This window comes from Micrasema longulum, unplaced genomic scaffold (genome assembly GCF_059751315.1).
Source record: "Micrasema longulum isolate JH-2025_06_02 unplaced genomic scaffold, ASM5975131v1 h1tg001544l, whole genome shotgun sequence".
Taxonomy (NCBI): domain Eukaryota; kingdom Metazoa; phylum Arthropoda; class Insecta; order Trichoptera; family Brachycentridae; genus Micrasema; species Micrasema longulum.
The window spans coordinates 5,678-19,018 of NW_028278727.1; the positions used below are offsets into that span (position 1 = coordinate 5,678).

At 35.6% G+C, this 13,341-nt stretch overlaps 1 protein-coding gene across 2 annotated transcripts; it reads right to left on the reverse strand.

Moving 5' to 3' along the window:
• Positions 1-1,904: 1,904 nt before the first annotated feature.
• LOC148274957 (RNA-binding protein 25) lies at positions 1,905-13,238 on the reverse strand. Of its 2 annotated transcripts, XR_015824151.1 has the most exons (8): positions 13,153-13,238; positions 12,604-12,700; positions 10,836-10,995; positions 7,943-8,167; positions 6,109-6,273; positions 4,773-4,879; positions 3,385-3,665; positions 1,905-3,291 (listed from the first exon to the last, which is right to left on the reverse strand). XR_015824151.1 is itself a non-coding variant. In XM_088236365.1 (7 exons), exons 2-7 carry the CDS (start codon positions 12,679-12,681, stop codon positions 3,624-3,626), a joined length of 777 nt encoding a protein of 258 aa, XP_088092491.1. In that variant the 5' UTR covers positions 12,682-12,700; positions 13,153-13,238; the 3' UTR covers positions 1,905-3,623. The 2 variants fall into 2 exon arrangements, 1 of the variants encoding a protein (XP_088092491.1); XM_088236365.1 differs by having other exon boundaries at positions 1,905-3,665.
• Positions 13,239-13,341: the final 103 nt, after the last annotated feature.

Here is a 13,341-nt window from a genome sequence, read left to right on the forward strand (position 1 = left end):
ATATGGAGTTCTACAAAATAAACACCAAATCAATCAATAATATTGTAATGTTTATTTTTGTCTTTTCCACAAGTGAAGCGTAGATTATTTGACAATAATAATGGAATAAAATAGTGTTTTATGTACAAACTAGTACTAGAGGGATATTGAGACATCTCAAGGAAGGTACGGAAGGATGCGGCTAGGAATATATATTTTTATTATTATTTTAAGCGAGCAGCTTAAAGCTGATATGCAAATTTATTTTAACAAAACTTAGTTGTTGGCGTATTCTTAATTTTCCATAACAAATCTAGCCAATTATTGAAGTTATTGAGACTGCACGTTGAGACCAGCTCTTGTGACAGCTCACTCTGACCATCGACAACAGTATTGTTCAGAAAATGCTTTTGTGGGTTAAGGTCTTCAACCTGAAAATGCCGAGCATCTTGTTTTAGTTTGATGGAACCAAATTAGAGCGGCCATAGTGACAGTTGAATGTTTTGTGCATCTATCAAGTCACCCCTTTCTCGCCAAAGTGATGAAAGAGAAGTCAAGTACTTATTATTATAAAAAGCTGTTTATTTTGTTTTTGACCACAGGCGATTCAGTTGGCTGCGCCTCATACTGCGGGGATGCCTTACAAGAGCCTTAACCACGCATGCCTACTTTGCAAGGCATCAGGTTCTCTAATTCGAGATAACCGTAATTAGTGCCGAAAAAGAAAACGCACAGAAATTTGTAAAAAGTGAAATTTGTGAAGGCAATGTTTTTTTTAATGTAGCAATCTGTACAGCTCAAATTCTGCAAGATAGATGAATTGAGACTCCCCTTTTACTAAGCTGCTAGACGTTAAAACGATCTTCAACTGAAAGATTAAAGCATCTCTTTTGACTAATAAGCCCAAACCCTTCAAATATATTTAAAAATCATAAAATTCAATTCAATTAAGTTTTTTGATTTTATTTAAAATCTGCCGACTAGGTAAGCCTGAATTTATTTCTTAAAAATTTTATGGCTAGAAAAACAAGCATCTATTAGCTTACAATGTAAAGCAGGAGAAATGGCGGCCTCCGTAGTGTAGTGGTCAAGACGCTTGACTCACGCACGGAAGGTTCCGGGTTCGATTTCCGGTGAGAACACAAAAATTAAAATGTGATTTTTCTCAAGCCTGGGTGCTCTGTGATGTAATTCACCACTGTAGTTAGGCCTCCAGGCCTGTTGTGGTGCAAAATAAAAAAAATAAAAAAATACAACGATGTCTCAATTTTGTTTAATCTCATAATTAGCAATTCTAGGGCCCGTATTAGGAAGTCAACACTTACCTACAATTTTATCTACAAGTAAAATTAAGTTTTCTGTATGAAAATAGAATATGTATCCTATTTTTTTTTTTCTAGCATAAAAATTTACACATTTTCATACACAGTTATCGATTTTACTTTATTCCGTCTCAATATGCGCTGATGAAGATAGCGTTTGTAATCGCGGCCCCGGTCTCACTTTTTCCTGCCTTCATACGGAGAAATATTTACCTATACTTAACTCATTTTTGTCTTAAGTACAGACATGGAATGCGCGAGAAAAGATGAACATTTGTACGCAAGTAACAAAGTTCAAATTTGAGAATTCCGCAATTCATATTGACACATAATTGATGCTTTTGATTTTCTAAACACTCATTTGTAGAAGTTCACAATAGGTGTAGAATTTTGTTTAAATGTCTCAGGAAAGGGTAGGAATGGAAAGAGATGTCTTTATATGGTTGTCGGCCCATCCATGTAATTTAAATTACACTCAGTAATCAAAAAGTTTTAATTTATTTCAATTTTTACAAGTCGCAATTGGACTCGGCTAATACTAAGCTGATATTTAATTTCTTCACGGATTATTAAATTAAAAATTATTTATGCATAGATAGGTTATTTTTGTTGTTTGTTAGGGGCGAATCATCCATATAAGCTATTATGCGCAGCTTACCATATAAGCTATTATTAGGCGGGTGAGGAATACAGTGTTTTTGACTCAACGATTATTCTCGGGTAAAAAACCTGAATAAAAAAATGAGTGGAGATAAGTCCGCCTCGTTGTGCAGTGGTTGTTGCGTTCGCCTACCGTTCTCGAGGTCCTGGGTTCGATTCCTGGCAGCGTGGACGTGAAATAATTATTCAAAATGTGGTTCGCCGCAAAATTTCTGACTGTCCCAGGACTGGCACTTGAAGTGTAAGACTGATGAAAACTTAAGACATTTGGTTTCTAAATGCAGCGCCCTATGCACCATTGGGTGCGGAAAGGGGAATGACGACGATAAATCACTGTCACTGTTTGTATTTTCCCCCAAAAATAAATATCAATAAAGTGTGCCCAGCGTGTTCGAAAGTATAGACTAAAATAAGCTTTCAGATAACAAATATTATTTTGAATATTCCCTACTTGGAAAATAGTCTTTCGAACATTATTTCCTAAGGACTATTTTCCTTTTATACAATACGGTTGACACATGACCACGGTTATTTATAAATAGTTAAAAATGCCCTCAAAATTGAAATATTTAAATAAATCATTAGAAAATTTTTATACTAGCAATACTTTCTTTTTAACTACTAGGGGCGTGAAAAAAGCCATCAAAAAGATGATGAAGAATATTTCTTTAACCCTTCCGGGCCTAAGGAGTATCTAGGAGTATCTAGGGTCCCCCAGATAGCATATTTTTTCAATAACTATTTTGTTAACCGTCATTATGATTTCATTTTTAGATAATCCTACCTCATAATGTTAAGAATGTATCAAAATTATTTAAAGTATTTTTCTGTTAAATTCTTAAAAAAGTAATTGACATTTGTCTTCGCTTTCCCCCGTGCAAACAGTAAACATTACAATTCATCGCTCTACAGTTTAAAATTCTTTGATATATTGGCCAGTTTACATGTGTGCTTTTTGCTATATGGCTGCTTTTTTCCAGCCATAACCACAAAAATCCGGATTTCGTGCATTACATTTTGCACTCAATCCCCCTCCCAACTCCCCGCTGTAACTCCACGATAACGAGTGGCGCGACATTGGATCAGTGCTGTTCAATGTGTCACAGCGAGAGCGGCGCGATATCAGACAGCATCCTCTCGCAACAGTATTTTACGAAAAAATGCATGAATTTCGCAGAAAATTAGACTAGAAAACACTATGACAAACATAATGACTATTTTTTTTAGTCGTATTTATGGAATTTTAGCTGGGGTATTCCTGGTACCCCCCTCAGGAACTTCAGGCTGAGAAAGGTGAACGGTAAAAGATTTTAAAGGTGATCTTTCCTGCCTGAATTAAAGAAATGAAAGTGTGAATTGTGAAATTACATTGTAACAAAACATAAGTTATTGTACCTATGAAAGACAAAAAGCCAAAAAAAACCGTGTAAAAAATAATATTTTTTACTGCCGTATCATTTACAATAAAAACATTACATTTCCTGGTGGTCAGTGTCTTAAAAGGTTATAAAAAAAAAGTCATTTGCTCGATGCGTATTTCTCTATGACGCATAGATAAAAAAAAATACATAGATGGGCCGACAGACCGTGATATTTTTTTCATAGCAGACTCACCGACACAACTTCGTACAAGCGCTCACTTCCGCCATGGCTGTGTATAGCTCATATCACGTTCATATTCACGTCACGTGAATGTGAGATAACCTAGCAACGGGACCAATATTGAACATCAAATATGTTTATCAACGCACCCAAAGCATTACCTTACAATACATTTATAAAGATACATAGTTTACGTATATAAATACGTGAGTCTTTGTAAAGTCTACACGTACATGGGAGGTGAATTTTGAGGTTTGCTGTCAAAAAAAAAGAAAAAATGAGAACTCGGCGAACGGTGGAAGCAGTGATTACCGGAACGTTCCGTTTTCAAACAATTTAAATAGAGCAAAAATATTAAGTAATGAGTAGGTACTATGGTACCTAGATAATAATTCAAATAATGAGGTAAGATGTTATTTTTTTTCAGGTAAAGGCATTTTTACTAGATATACAAACACACAAGTAATTCTGAAACTGATTTTTTATATATTTGAAACGGATTTTTTTAAATGAGAAACAATTGAGAACTCACCCCATTAAAAGTAGCCTCATCCCTTTTTGTGTTTTTTTTTGTTTGAGGCATTAAATTTTTCCCAGATCAAGATAATTTTTAATAACCAGTTATGTACATGAAAAAATGTAAAGAAAGTGAAATCTGTATGCAAGTACAGAGTAGTGTGGCGTTCTATTCTTTCTGCTTACCCTTATAGGAGAATGGCATGATGGTATGTTTTTTTAAACAAACCCTTTTTAATGAATGAGGTCTTAGGTTCGATTCTTTACTTCCACAATACTGAAATATTTTATCGACTGCCCTAGAGTTGTGATGATTAATTTATTAAAACGCAAATGGTGTTAAAATCGCAGTACCCTATGCACATTAAAGATAACAACACATCAAATGCAGAATCGTATGCAGCATTGGGTAAAAAAAAAAAACAAATTAGTTAAGAACATTAACAGCAGACGCCTGAAATACTATAAAAAAAAAGTATTTTAAGAAACTTTTAAATTGAGAACATGAACAAAATGCCCCGTAAATATTTTAAAAGATTCTATTTTTTGCTCTTTTTTAACTGGCTTGAATAAACAGAACGCAGACAGCACCATCCGTCCTGCTCGCTCGCCGGTGCCGGGCGACAAGTGTCAGAAGGGGACGGATAGAGTATGGTGTCGAGTGTGTGTGTTGCTTTTACAGTATTAACTGACCTTCATGATCTCTCGGAACTTTCCGATTTCCCTGTGGATAACGTCACGTTTCTCCTCTTCTATGTCAGCCTCTTGCAGGATGCGGTTTCTTTTCTCAATCTGTTCTTCTGTTGACAAAAAAATCTTGATTAATATTTGTTGAACATTAATATTACATTATATTTAATACTATGTGAACGATTGAACGATCATTTTCAGTAAGTTATTTACAACTCGTTGAAAATGACCCCAAAATTAAAATATTTTAGTAAATCATATTATTATTACTATTATGGATTACTTATATAGCGCCATTTTCATAATAAAATACCTCAAGGGCGCTTTACATAGTGATTCTATTGTTAAATTAATTTAATTGAAGCTTTTAAATTTGTAATTGAATTAAAACGATTTATTTTGTTGTCACATGCTACGGATTTATTCAAATGATTTAGAGAACAAGTGGGTTTTAAGTTTTTTCCGAAACATCACTTCACTTTCACAGCCTCGCACCTCTGCTGGGAGAGCATTCCATGCCATCGGGCCTGCGACCGCAAATGCGCGTTCACTAAATTTAGTGCGCTGTTTGCGTAGAGGTATAATAACTTTTCCTCTTGCCGTAGACGTAGCTGATCTAAGCGTGAGACGCCTGTCAGCTAGTTCATCTGGAATGCATAGTTCAGCAGAGTTGTGCAGTGACTTATACATAAGCCAACAGGGTTTGTATTCGACCCTCTGTGGAAAACGTAGCCAGTGTAGTTCCCGAAGTAGTGGAGTGATATGACTGAACTTAGAGATTCCGAAAATAAGTCTCGCTGCGGCATTTAATACAGATTGCAGGCGAGTCATTTTGTACATTGGTAGACCTGCATAGATACCATTACAATAATCGACTCTAGACCCTACAAACGCATTTATTAAATGATTGGCGGCATCAACCGGCAAATTTTTGCGTATGCATTTAATTTGTCTCAGCTGGTAGAAGCATGAACTTATGGTTCTACTAATTTGAGCGTCAAGAGATAGGTCAGAATTGAGTAAAACTCCCAGTAGTTTAACGATGGGTAAAGCGGTACTCCCTACATTGGGTAGGGCCGTATCCTGGATCAAATTCTGTCGTCTGGCTGAAGCCACCCACAGTTGTTCAGTTTATGATGGGTTTAATGTTAGTCTGTTTTCAGCCATCCAGTTTCCTATTTTCTTGATGCATCCATCAATTAAATTGACAAGCACACTTCTCTCGCGTGGTTTGGGATTTTTTTTTTTTTTTCTTCTTTTTTAAAAAAAAGTTTCACGCGTATGTATCAAACAAATCTACACATTAAACTTACAGAAATTCTCATTAGTCAGGACCTACCTAATTGATTGGCTTCGTAGTTGTTCATGTCGTCCTGGTACTCGGCTATCAGCTGCTGGATCCTCTCCAATGTGCTCGCATCCAGCGCCTTCTGTTGCACATCCAGGTAATCATCTGTGTCCGGGTCTGTGGAAGCCGGGGCGCCCATCTTGGCACGCTGGTCGTCTTGAAATTCAATGCGATAAATTATTATTTGTAGCGTCTTCCCTCTCATGCGAATTTGTATTGAAACCATTTACTATCTATAGGCGCACAGATGTCGAGACAAGCCTTATCGACGGGATCGAAAAAGGAATGGCTGGGTCAATTCAGACATTGGGAAAATGGAGAGCCAAAGAACGGCTAAAGAGATTTACAATTTTAATGTTCAAATCGAACACTGATTTGAGTCTACCAATTTTATTTATTTTATTATTTACGGCAAAGTTTCTTGAAAATGTATGAAAAAAATATTTTAATAAAAACTGGTTCATATGAGTCAACCAATGATAAGAGAGCTGTAAAAGATATTCGTTTTGCTAACCATAAACGAACCCATCAGCAGAACTGACAGAGAATGAGCGGAAGAGAACCACTGACGTCACACGAATGTCTTTTTTAATTAATTTATTTATTTACATATACGCCCAATGGGCATTTTTAAGGACATATTTATACATAGAAAGTTATTATAAAAGAAGTAGAAAGACTCGATGGTATATAATAGACTTTGTGGGAGTGGAAGCGGGAGAGAGGTGTTTATAATTGAATTTGATTCAGTGATCGTTTAAAAGAAGACAACTTGTTATCAAAGAAATCGAGACTGGTATGTTTGTTGGCAGACCTGAGAATTCTGGGAATAGGGGAATAAAAACCATAGTTAGTTCTATGGTTATCGGTATGAAAGAGTAAGTTTTGTCTGAGGTTTCTAGTTGGCATATTTAATTTTATTGAGCTCAGTAGTTCAGGCGCATCAAAGAGTGAGTTGAGAATTTTAAATAGGAATAGAAGGCCGGATTTATTTCGACGGTCTTGAAGAGAAGATATATTTAAGGTAGTTTCTAACTCATTATACGTATATTGGTCTCTGGATAAGCCCAACCTCCAGCCTATCTTTTTCAAAAATCGATGTTGAACTGATTCAATATTCTTGATGTGAACATCATAATATGGAGACCAGATAACAGAGGAATACTCTAGGTGCGGGCAAACTAGGAAACAGAAGAGAGTTTTAAGTCCTATACAAGTAGAAGAATTTGTGTATCTGGGAAACATGTTTTCAAGAGATGGAAGAGTAGATGCCGAGCGCAGTGTTGCTTCTATGGAGGGATATAATAAATTGCTGACAATCGATGAAGAGCAAAAACAATATTTGCCTTTGTTGGTAAAAAGAGTACAGAAAAAAATATCCTGATACAAAAAAATCAGCCCTTATATCCTAAATAAAAATGATTTTTAGATTAAAAGGGTATCCTTATTTGTAATCGAAGCATTCATTTTGCATGTAAAAATTTTATATAAATAAAAAAGGTTAGTGGTAATAAAGTGTTTTAATTATTATTTTTTTTAATTTCTAACCTTGGTAGCGACCCCTAAATATATATATTTTTTTAATGGAAAAATACAGAATTATTTTTTTAGGGTAGAATATTAAATGGATTAAGAGCCCTGTAAAAATTTAAAAAAAAAATTTTTTTGACACATAAGGACCACCCTAATACTTACATATTTAATTTGGACTAAATAGAATAGTTGATATCAAACTTTCAATTGTGGTCATTTAATATAATATACTCAAATCTAGAAATAGCAAAGCATTGCCAGGTTCAGCTCGTAATAAATAAATATAACTCACTCTTGTACTGGTCGAGAAGGGTGGTGGTCTTGGCGTCCACCTTGGCCACAAGTCTCTTGCCGCCGACGTCGCGATCGTGCAGCAGACGAACGCAGCGCAGGCCCGCCTCCGGAGAGCTGAATTCGCAGAAGCCAAAGGAGGACACGCGCTTCCAATTTACGACGGGACCGCATGCCGTGAGGATGTAGCGAACCATGGCGTCAGGGGCGCGCGACGTTATATTACCTGGGGAAATTATGGGGGTACAAAATTCATTTAAAATGTTTTAAAAAAGTCTTACAATATATGTTTGTTCAATCAAATTAATTTAATTTTACTGAAATACACCGCAAGACAAAAAAAATTACGAGTTTACCTGCTACCGCGCCCCTTGACTTTACTGAACCCTTTTTCTAAGAAATCCTTTATCGATACCTCTTTCTTTTGTTTAATAAATTAAGGACACTATGTGTCACCTTTCTACAATATTTACATTTTAAAATGTCTCAACAGTCTTGTTTTACCCGCGTTTGAGTGAACATAACACAACAATCATGGAAAGTGCAAAGCAAATGTCGATTGCGATAAAATCCAAAATAATCACTTTGTCGCAAGAAAACATATCTAATTGTGAAATATCTCGTCGAGTTGGGTATTCAGAAGGTGCAGTGAGGTTTTTATTTAAAAAAATCCAAGAAACTGGATCCATAGAACGGAAAAAAGGAAGCGGACGGGGGCGCGTGACATCTGCCCGAGATGATCGCTTAATAAAAAAAATTGTTATGCGCGATCGATTTTTAACGGCACCTGAAATACACGCAGAGGTGCAGTCTACCAGCACATCAACATTTTCAGTAAAAACAGTGTCCAGGCGGCTGTTGGAGCATGGTTTCCAAGCACGGAGTCCCGCAAAGAAACCATTACTCACGGACAAAATGAAGAAGGCTAGACTGGATTGGGCGAAAGAGCACCAGAATTGGACCTTGGAGGATTGGCAAAATGTTGTTTTCTCTGATGAATCAAAATTCAACCTTTTTGGTCCAGACGGCAGAAAGATAGTTCGACGAAAACGTGGGGAAAGATATCATCCGTCGTGCGTCACTCGAACCGTTAAACATTCACCCTACGTGATGATTTGGGGGTGCATGACAGCATACGGTTTAGGACCTCTAAATTTTGTACAGGGTACGATGAATGCCATTCAGTACAAAAAAGTGTTAAAAAAACATATTATTCCAACAATCGAGGACATTACGCAGTATACCGCGGACCCAATTTTTCAGGACGATTCTGCGCCGTGCCATAGAGCCCGCACTGTGAGTACAAATATATATATTTTTAAATGCATTTTGTGACCACATGATAAATAATTTATTGTTTTTTTATAGATCAATGAATTCAAGGAGAAAATTGGCTTAAAATCGTTGACGTGGCCCGGGAATAGCCCTGATTTGAACCCGATAGAAAATTTATGGGCGATTATGAAAAAAAAAGTCGGGAAAAAAAAATCAAAAAACATTGAGGAATTAAAAAAAAACTTAATTCAAGTTTGGGAAGAAGAAATAACATCAGAAATTTTAGATTCGCTTTACGCTTCTCTAAATAATAGAATTTTACATGTTATAAAAAATAAAGGTGAATTCACTAAGTACTAAATATTTTTAAATGTTATAAATATGTTTAAATGTAAAATACTTTAATTTAAAATAAAGCGATAAGAACCTACTTTTTAAATATGAATTAAAAAATAACATGTCTTTTATTATTCCATCACAAACACTCGACCATAAATGAACCGTTATGGGTCTCTAAGGTTCGGGTAATCTGATACCTGATATATAATGGCAATTTCTAAGTACAATTCATGAGTAAGATTTTTTATTTTAACCTTGAAATAACGAGTAGTCATCACATATGTCAAACAATATAAAAAAAACTAATTAAATATCAAGAATAATTCATTATATGTCAATTTTAGTTTTTTTTGAGAACTCGTAAATTTATTTGTCTTGCGGTGTATGTTTAAAACTTGCCTCACGTATCATTTATAAAGACGACACGAATTCGGTTCAAAACAAACCGGCCAGAAGCCAGCTGTCAAGGTTAAAAACAAACTTTTCTGTGTAATGCTGATTATAGACGCATACAAAAAAAAATAGAGATGTACTAAGGGGTTTCTGTATTTAAAAAACCAACTTGCCACTTCTGAATTTTGGTAGGTACGAGAGTAAAAAAATCTTAAAATTTGTGTAGATTTTAATGAACACCTTGGCTGAAAGGTTTTTAAAACTGTCAAATGGAACATAATTTTTGGATACACAGTAGAGTCTCGATTATCCGACCTAAACCGGCCGTGGCAAGATCGGATAAGAGAAAAGGTCGAGCAACACGGAAAATGATAAAAACGACATTGAAAATGTGTTGCGTAATTTTATTTGCACATCGAAAACTTTTTTAATATTCACATGTAACATAACTGAATGCAACGAACTTAAACATCAAAATGCACAACGAAATAGCTACGTAAGCACTGAGGACTGTCGCCAGGCGCTTTTTTTTTTTTTGTACCACAACAGGCCAGGAGGCCCAATTACAGTGGTGCATTAAATCACGGCACACCCAGGCTTGAGAAAAATTACATTAGAATTTTTATGTTCTCACAGGGAATCGAACCCGGAACCTTCCGTGTGTGAGTCAAGCGTCTTGACCACTACACCACGGAGGCCGCCAATATAATGTGTGCAGTCGGGTAAAGAAAAGGGGCATTGCCCCGGTAGGTCGAATAACTCCTCGGAAGGTCGGATAACCGAAGGTCGGTTAACCGAGAATCTACTGTACTTTGTACGATTCGAATAATTTCATAAAGTAATAGTAGAAAGATTGTAGCATGAGTTTCAACACTCTAATGGCTTACCAACAAACACAGTGACAGGGGGTCCCTCCGCCACGTCCGTGGCCTTCTTAGCAGCTGGAGGGACGGCCCCACTGGGCACCGGAGCGCCCACAATGGTGGCGGGAGGCAGCTGCGGCTGGGGCAACAGGGGACCCCGGTAAACTCCCTGCATCGTCATCATCTGTAATAATTGGTTTATATAACTACAACCTTAGAGTAATAACCTGTGCGCTACCCCGCTTACGGGAATGCCTTTTCGTTCTATTCTACAAAACATTTTTTTTATTAGCGATAACTTCACTGCGCTAGCGGCCATTGTTGTTTGGTACGAAAAAAGATGTGTAACGGACGCTTTCATCGCTGTGCTTGGCTTTGTTCATAAATAACGTGGAAATTTAGTTACCATTATAATAAAAATTCTTTGGCTGGCTAAGATATTGATTTTAGCAATAAGGCCGCAAAACTTCTAATTTGTTGTGCTTAAAGATTAAATTAAATTAAATAAAATAAAAATAAATAAAAACTAAAGTAAAACAATTTATCAATGTTTTTTTTTTGGGTGATACCGTGTGTGTTGGATTTGTTCCGACGCTTCGTTTTCGGCTACCATTGCAGGAGTCATCTTCAGGGAAATTGAGTGTTTTGTAGAAAAAAGTATGTGTTTAAAATGGCTCCTGCAATGGTAGCCGAAACGTCGGAACAAATCCAACACACACAATATCACCCAAAAAAGAAACATATTGATAACAGTGACCGTGAAAACCTTGGCACCTATTTAAAACAATTTATTTATGTGATTTTCATATTTAAGGATATTATATATAAATATTAAGAGGAATTTTATGAGCTGTGTGTCAAAACTTGAAACATTAGTTTGTATGGTAACAGGCAGATCCAGCGTTTTGAAATATTCCTTAAGTTTCATTGAATTACAATGAAAATCTAATTACTCTGAAGTATTTTTAATGCATTTATTCTACAGTCAACTTAAGAAGAGACTTTTGACGTTTGCACGCTCGTGTAGTTCTGTAAATAATGACAGTTAAGTGTAGGAAACAAATGCCATACTTTATTGTTGAGTCCCCGCAATAGTGATGTACCACCAGAAAACTTCACTATCGATCGACAATATCAACTTTATATTGAATTATATTGAGCATGTTCATTTTAAGGAGTTCACAATGCGATTAATTAAAATGAATCAACAATAATTATGGTGTTGAACTATTGCGTATTAAGCCATTTAGTCATGAAAACCCGTTCTATTTAGCCCATCTGACAGAAAATTATTCCAAATCAATGTCGAAAATCGAAAGAAAAATGACTACCACAACACTATTGTAATCTGTCAAAAGTACCTTCTTATATTGTCTGAACTGTAGAGATATATTTAACCTATTTTAACAATGCTTGAGTATGTCCAAATGCTTGCAGACTGGCTGGATTTTCTTTTTTTTTATATGTGAGAATATACAAAGAAGACTTAATAGACGGAGAGAAATTACAAAATGTTAAGACAGTTATAACCACTATGTATTTACGCACAATAAAATAACAAAATAATAACATAAACTGTACGTTTGTGGAGCAGGTGATTTAATATGGGTTCGGGCGAATGAGACAATCCATTTTACTTCTATCTAGCTCTACTATCCATTTTCTCATTACTAATTGTTTTAATGGACATTGGAAGTGGGTTATAGATTTTAATAGCATAATACTCAAAACCCCTTGCCTTAAATAAATATATAAATAAATTTTAAATAATGAAAAATATTTTACAACTTACCGGCATGGGCACCATAGAAGGAATATACGGCGCCCGCTGCATGTGATTGGGCATACCGGCACGAACCGGGAACGACATTTTAAATCTTTCTAACCAACTGGAAAAACAACAAACATAAAATATAATTAAACCATTGGAAGATCATCGTAAAATTGCACTACGAATATTTCACCTGATATTTAAAACTTCCAACAAGATTATTGTCCAATGGAATTTACACCAGACACTGAAACACCAAATAAAAACGATAGGTGATTTCAAGTAGAGGTTAGTGTTTATAACACAAGTTTTGCAGTAGACTAAACACTGTAAAAACACGACCAATAAACACATCGCACCTCAAAAGTATTCAAAATAGTAAAAAACATAAATTCGTTGTAACTTGAGCGTTTTTGTTACATTTGAGATGGAAAATTGACAGTTCAGAAACGTAACATGCTTTGTCAAAATGATGAAAAAAACTATTTAAAGGACCCATTTGTGGCGGTCCTTTTACACAATACAATTGGGACAGACGTTGAATCACTTTTAAATGTCGTTAATACTTACTTTTTTAGCAGTTATATTAATTGACGCTAATAATCGAGCACAATACAACCGAAATTCAATCCGCCATTTTAAAACGAACACAATCCATAGATTTTATTTTTCACATATTTTTTTTCATTTATATCGCTACTAGCAGCATGTTCACATATTTTACAATATCCAAAGTAAGCACTTGGCTTAAAATGGAAA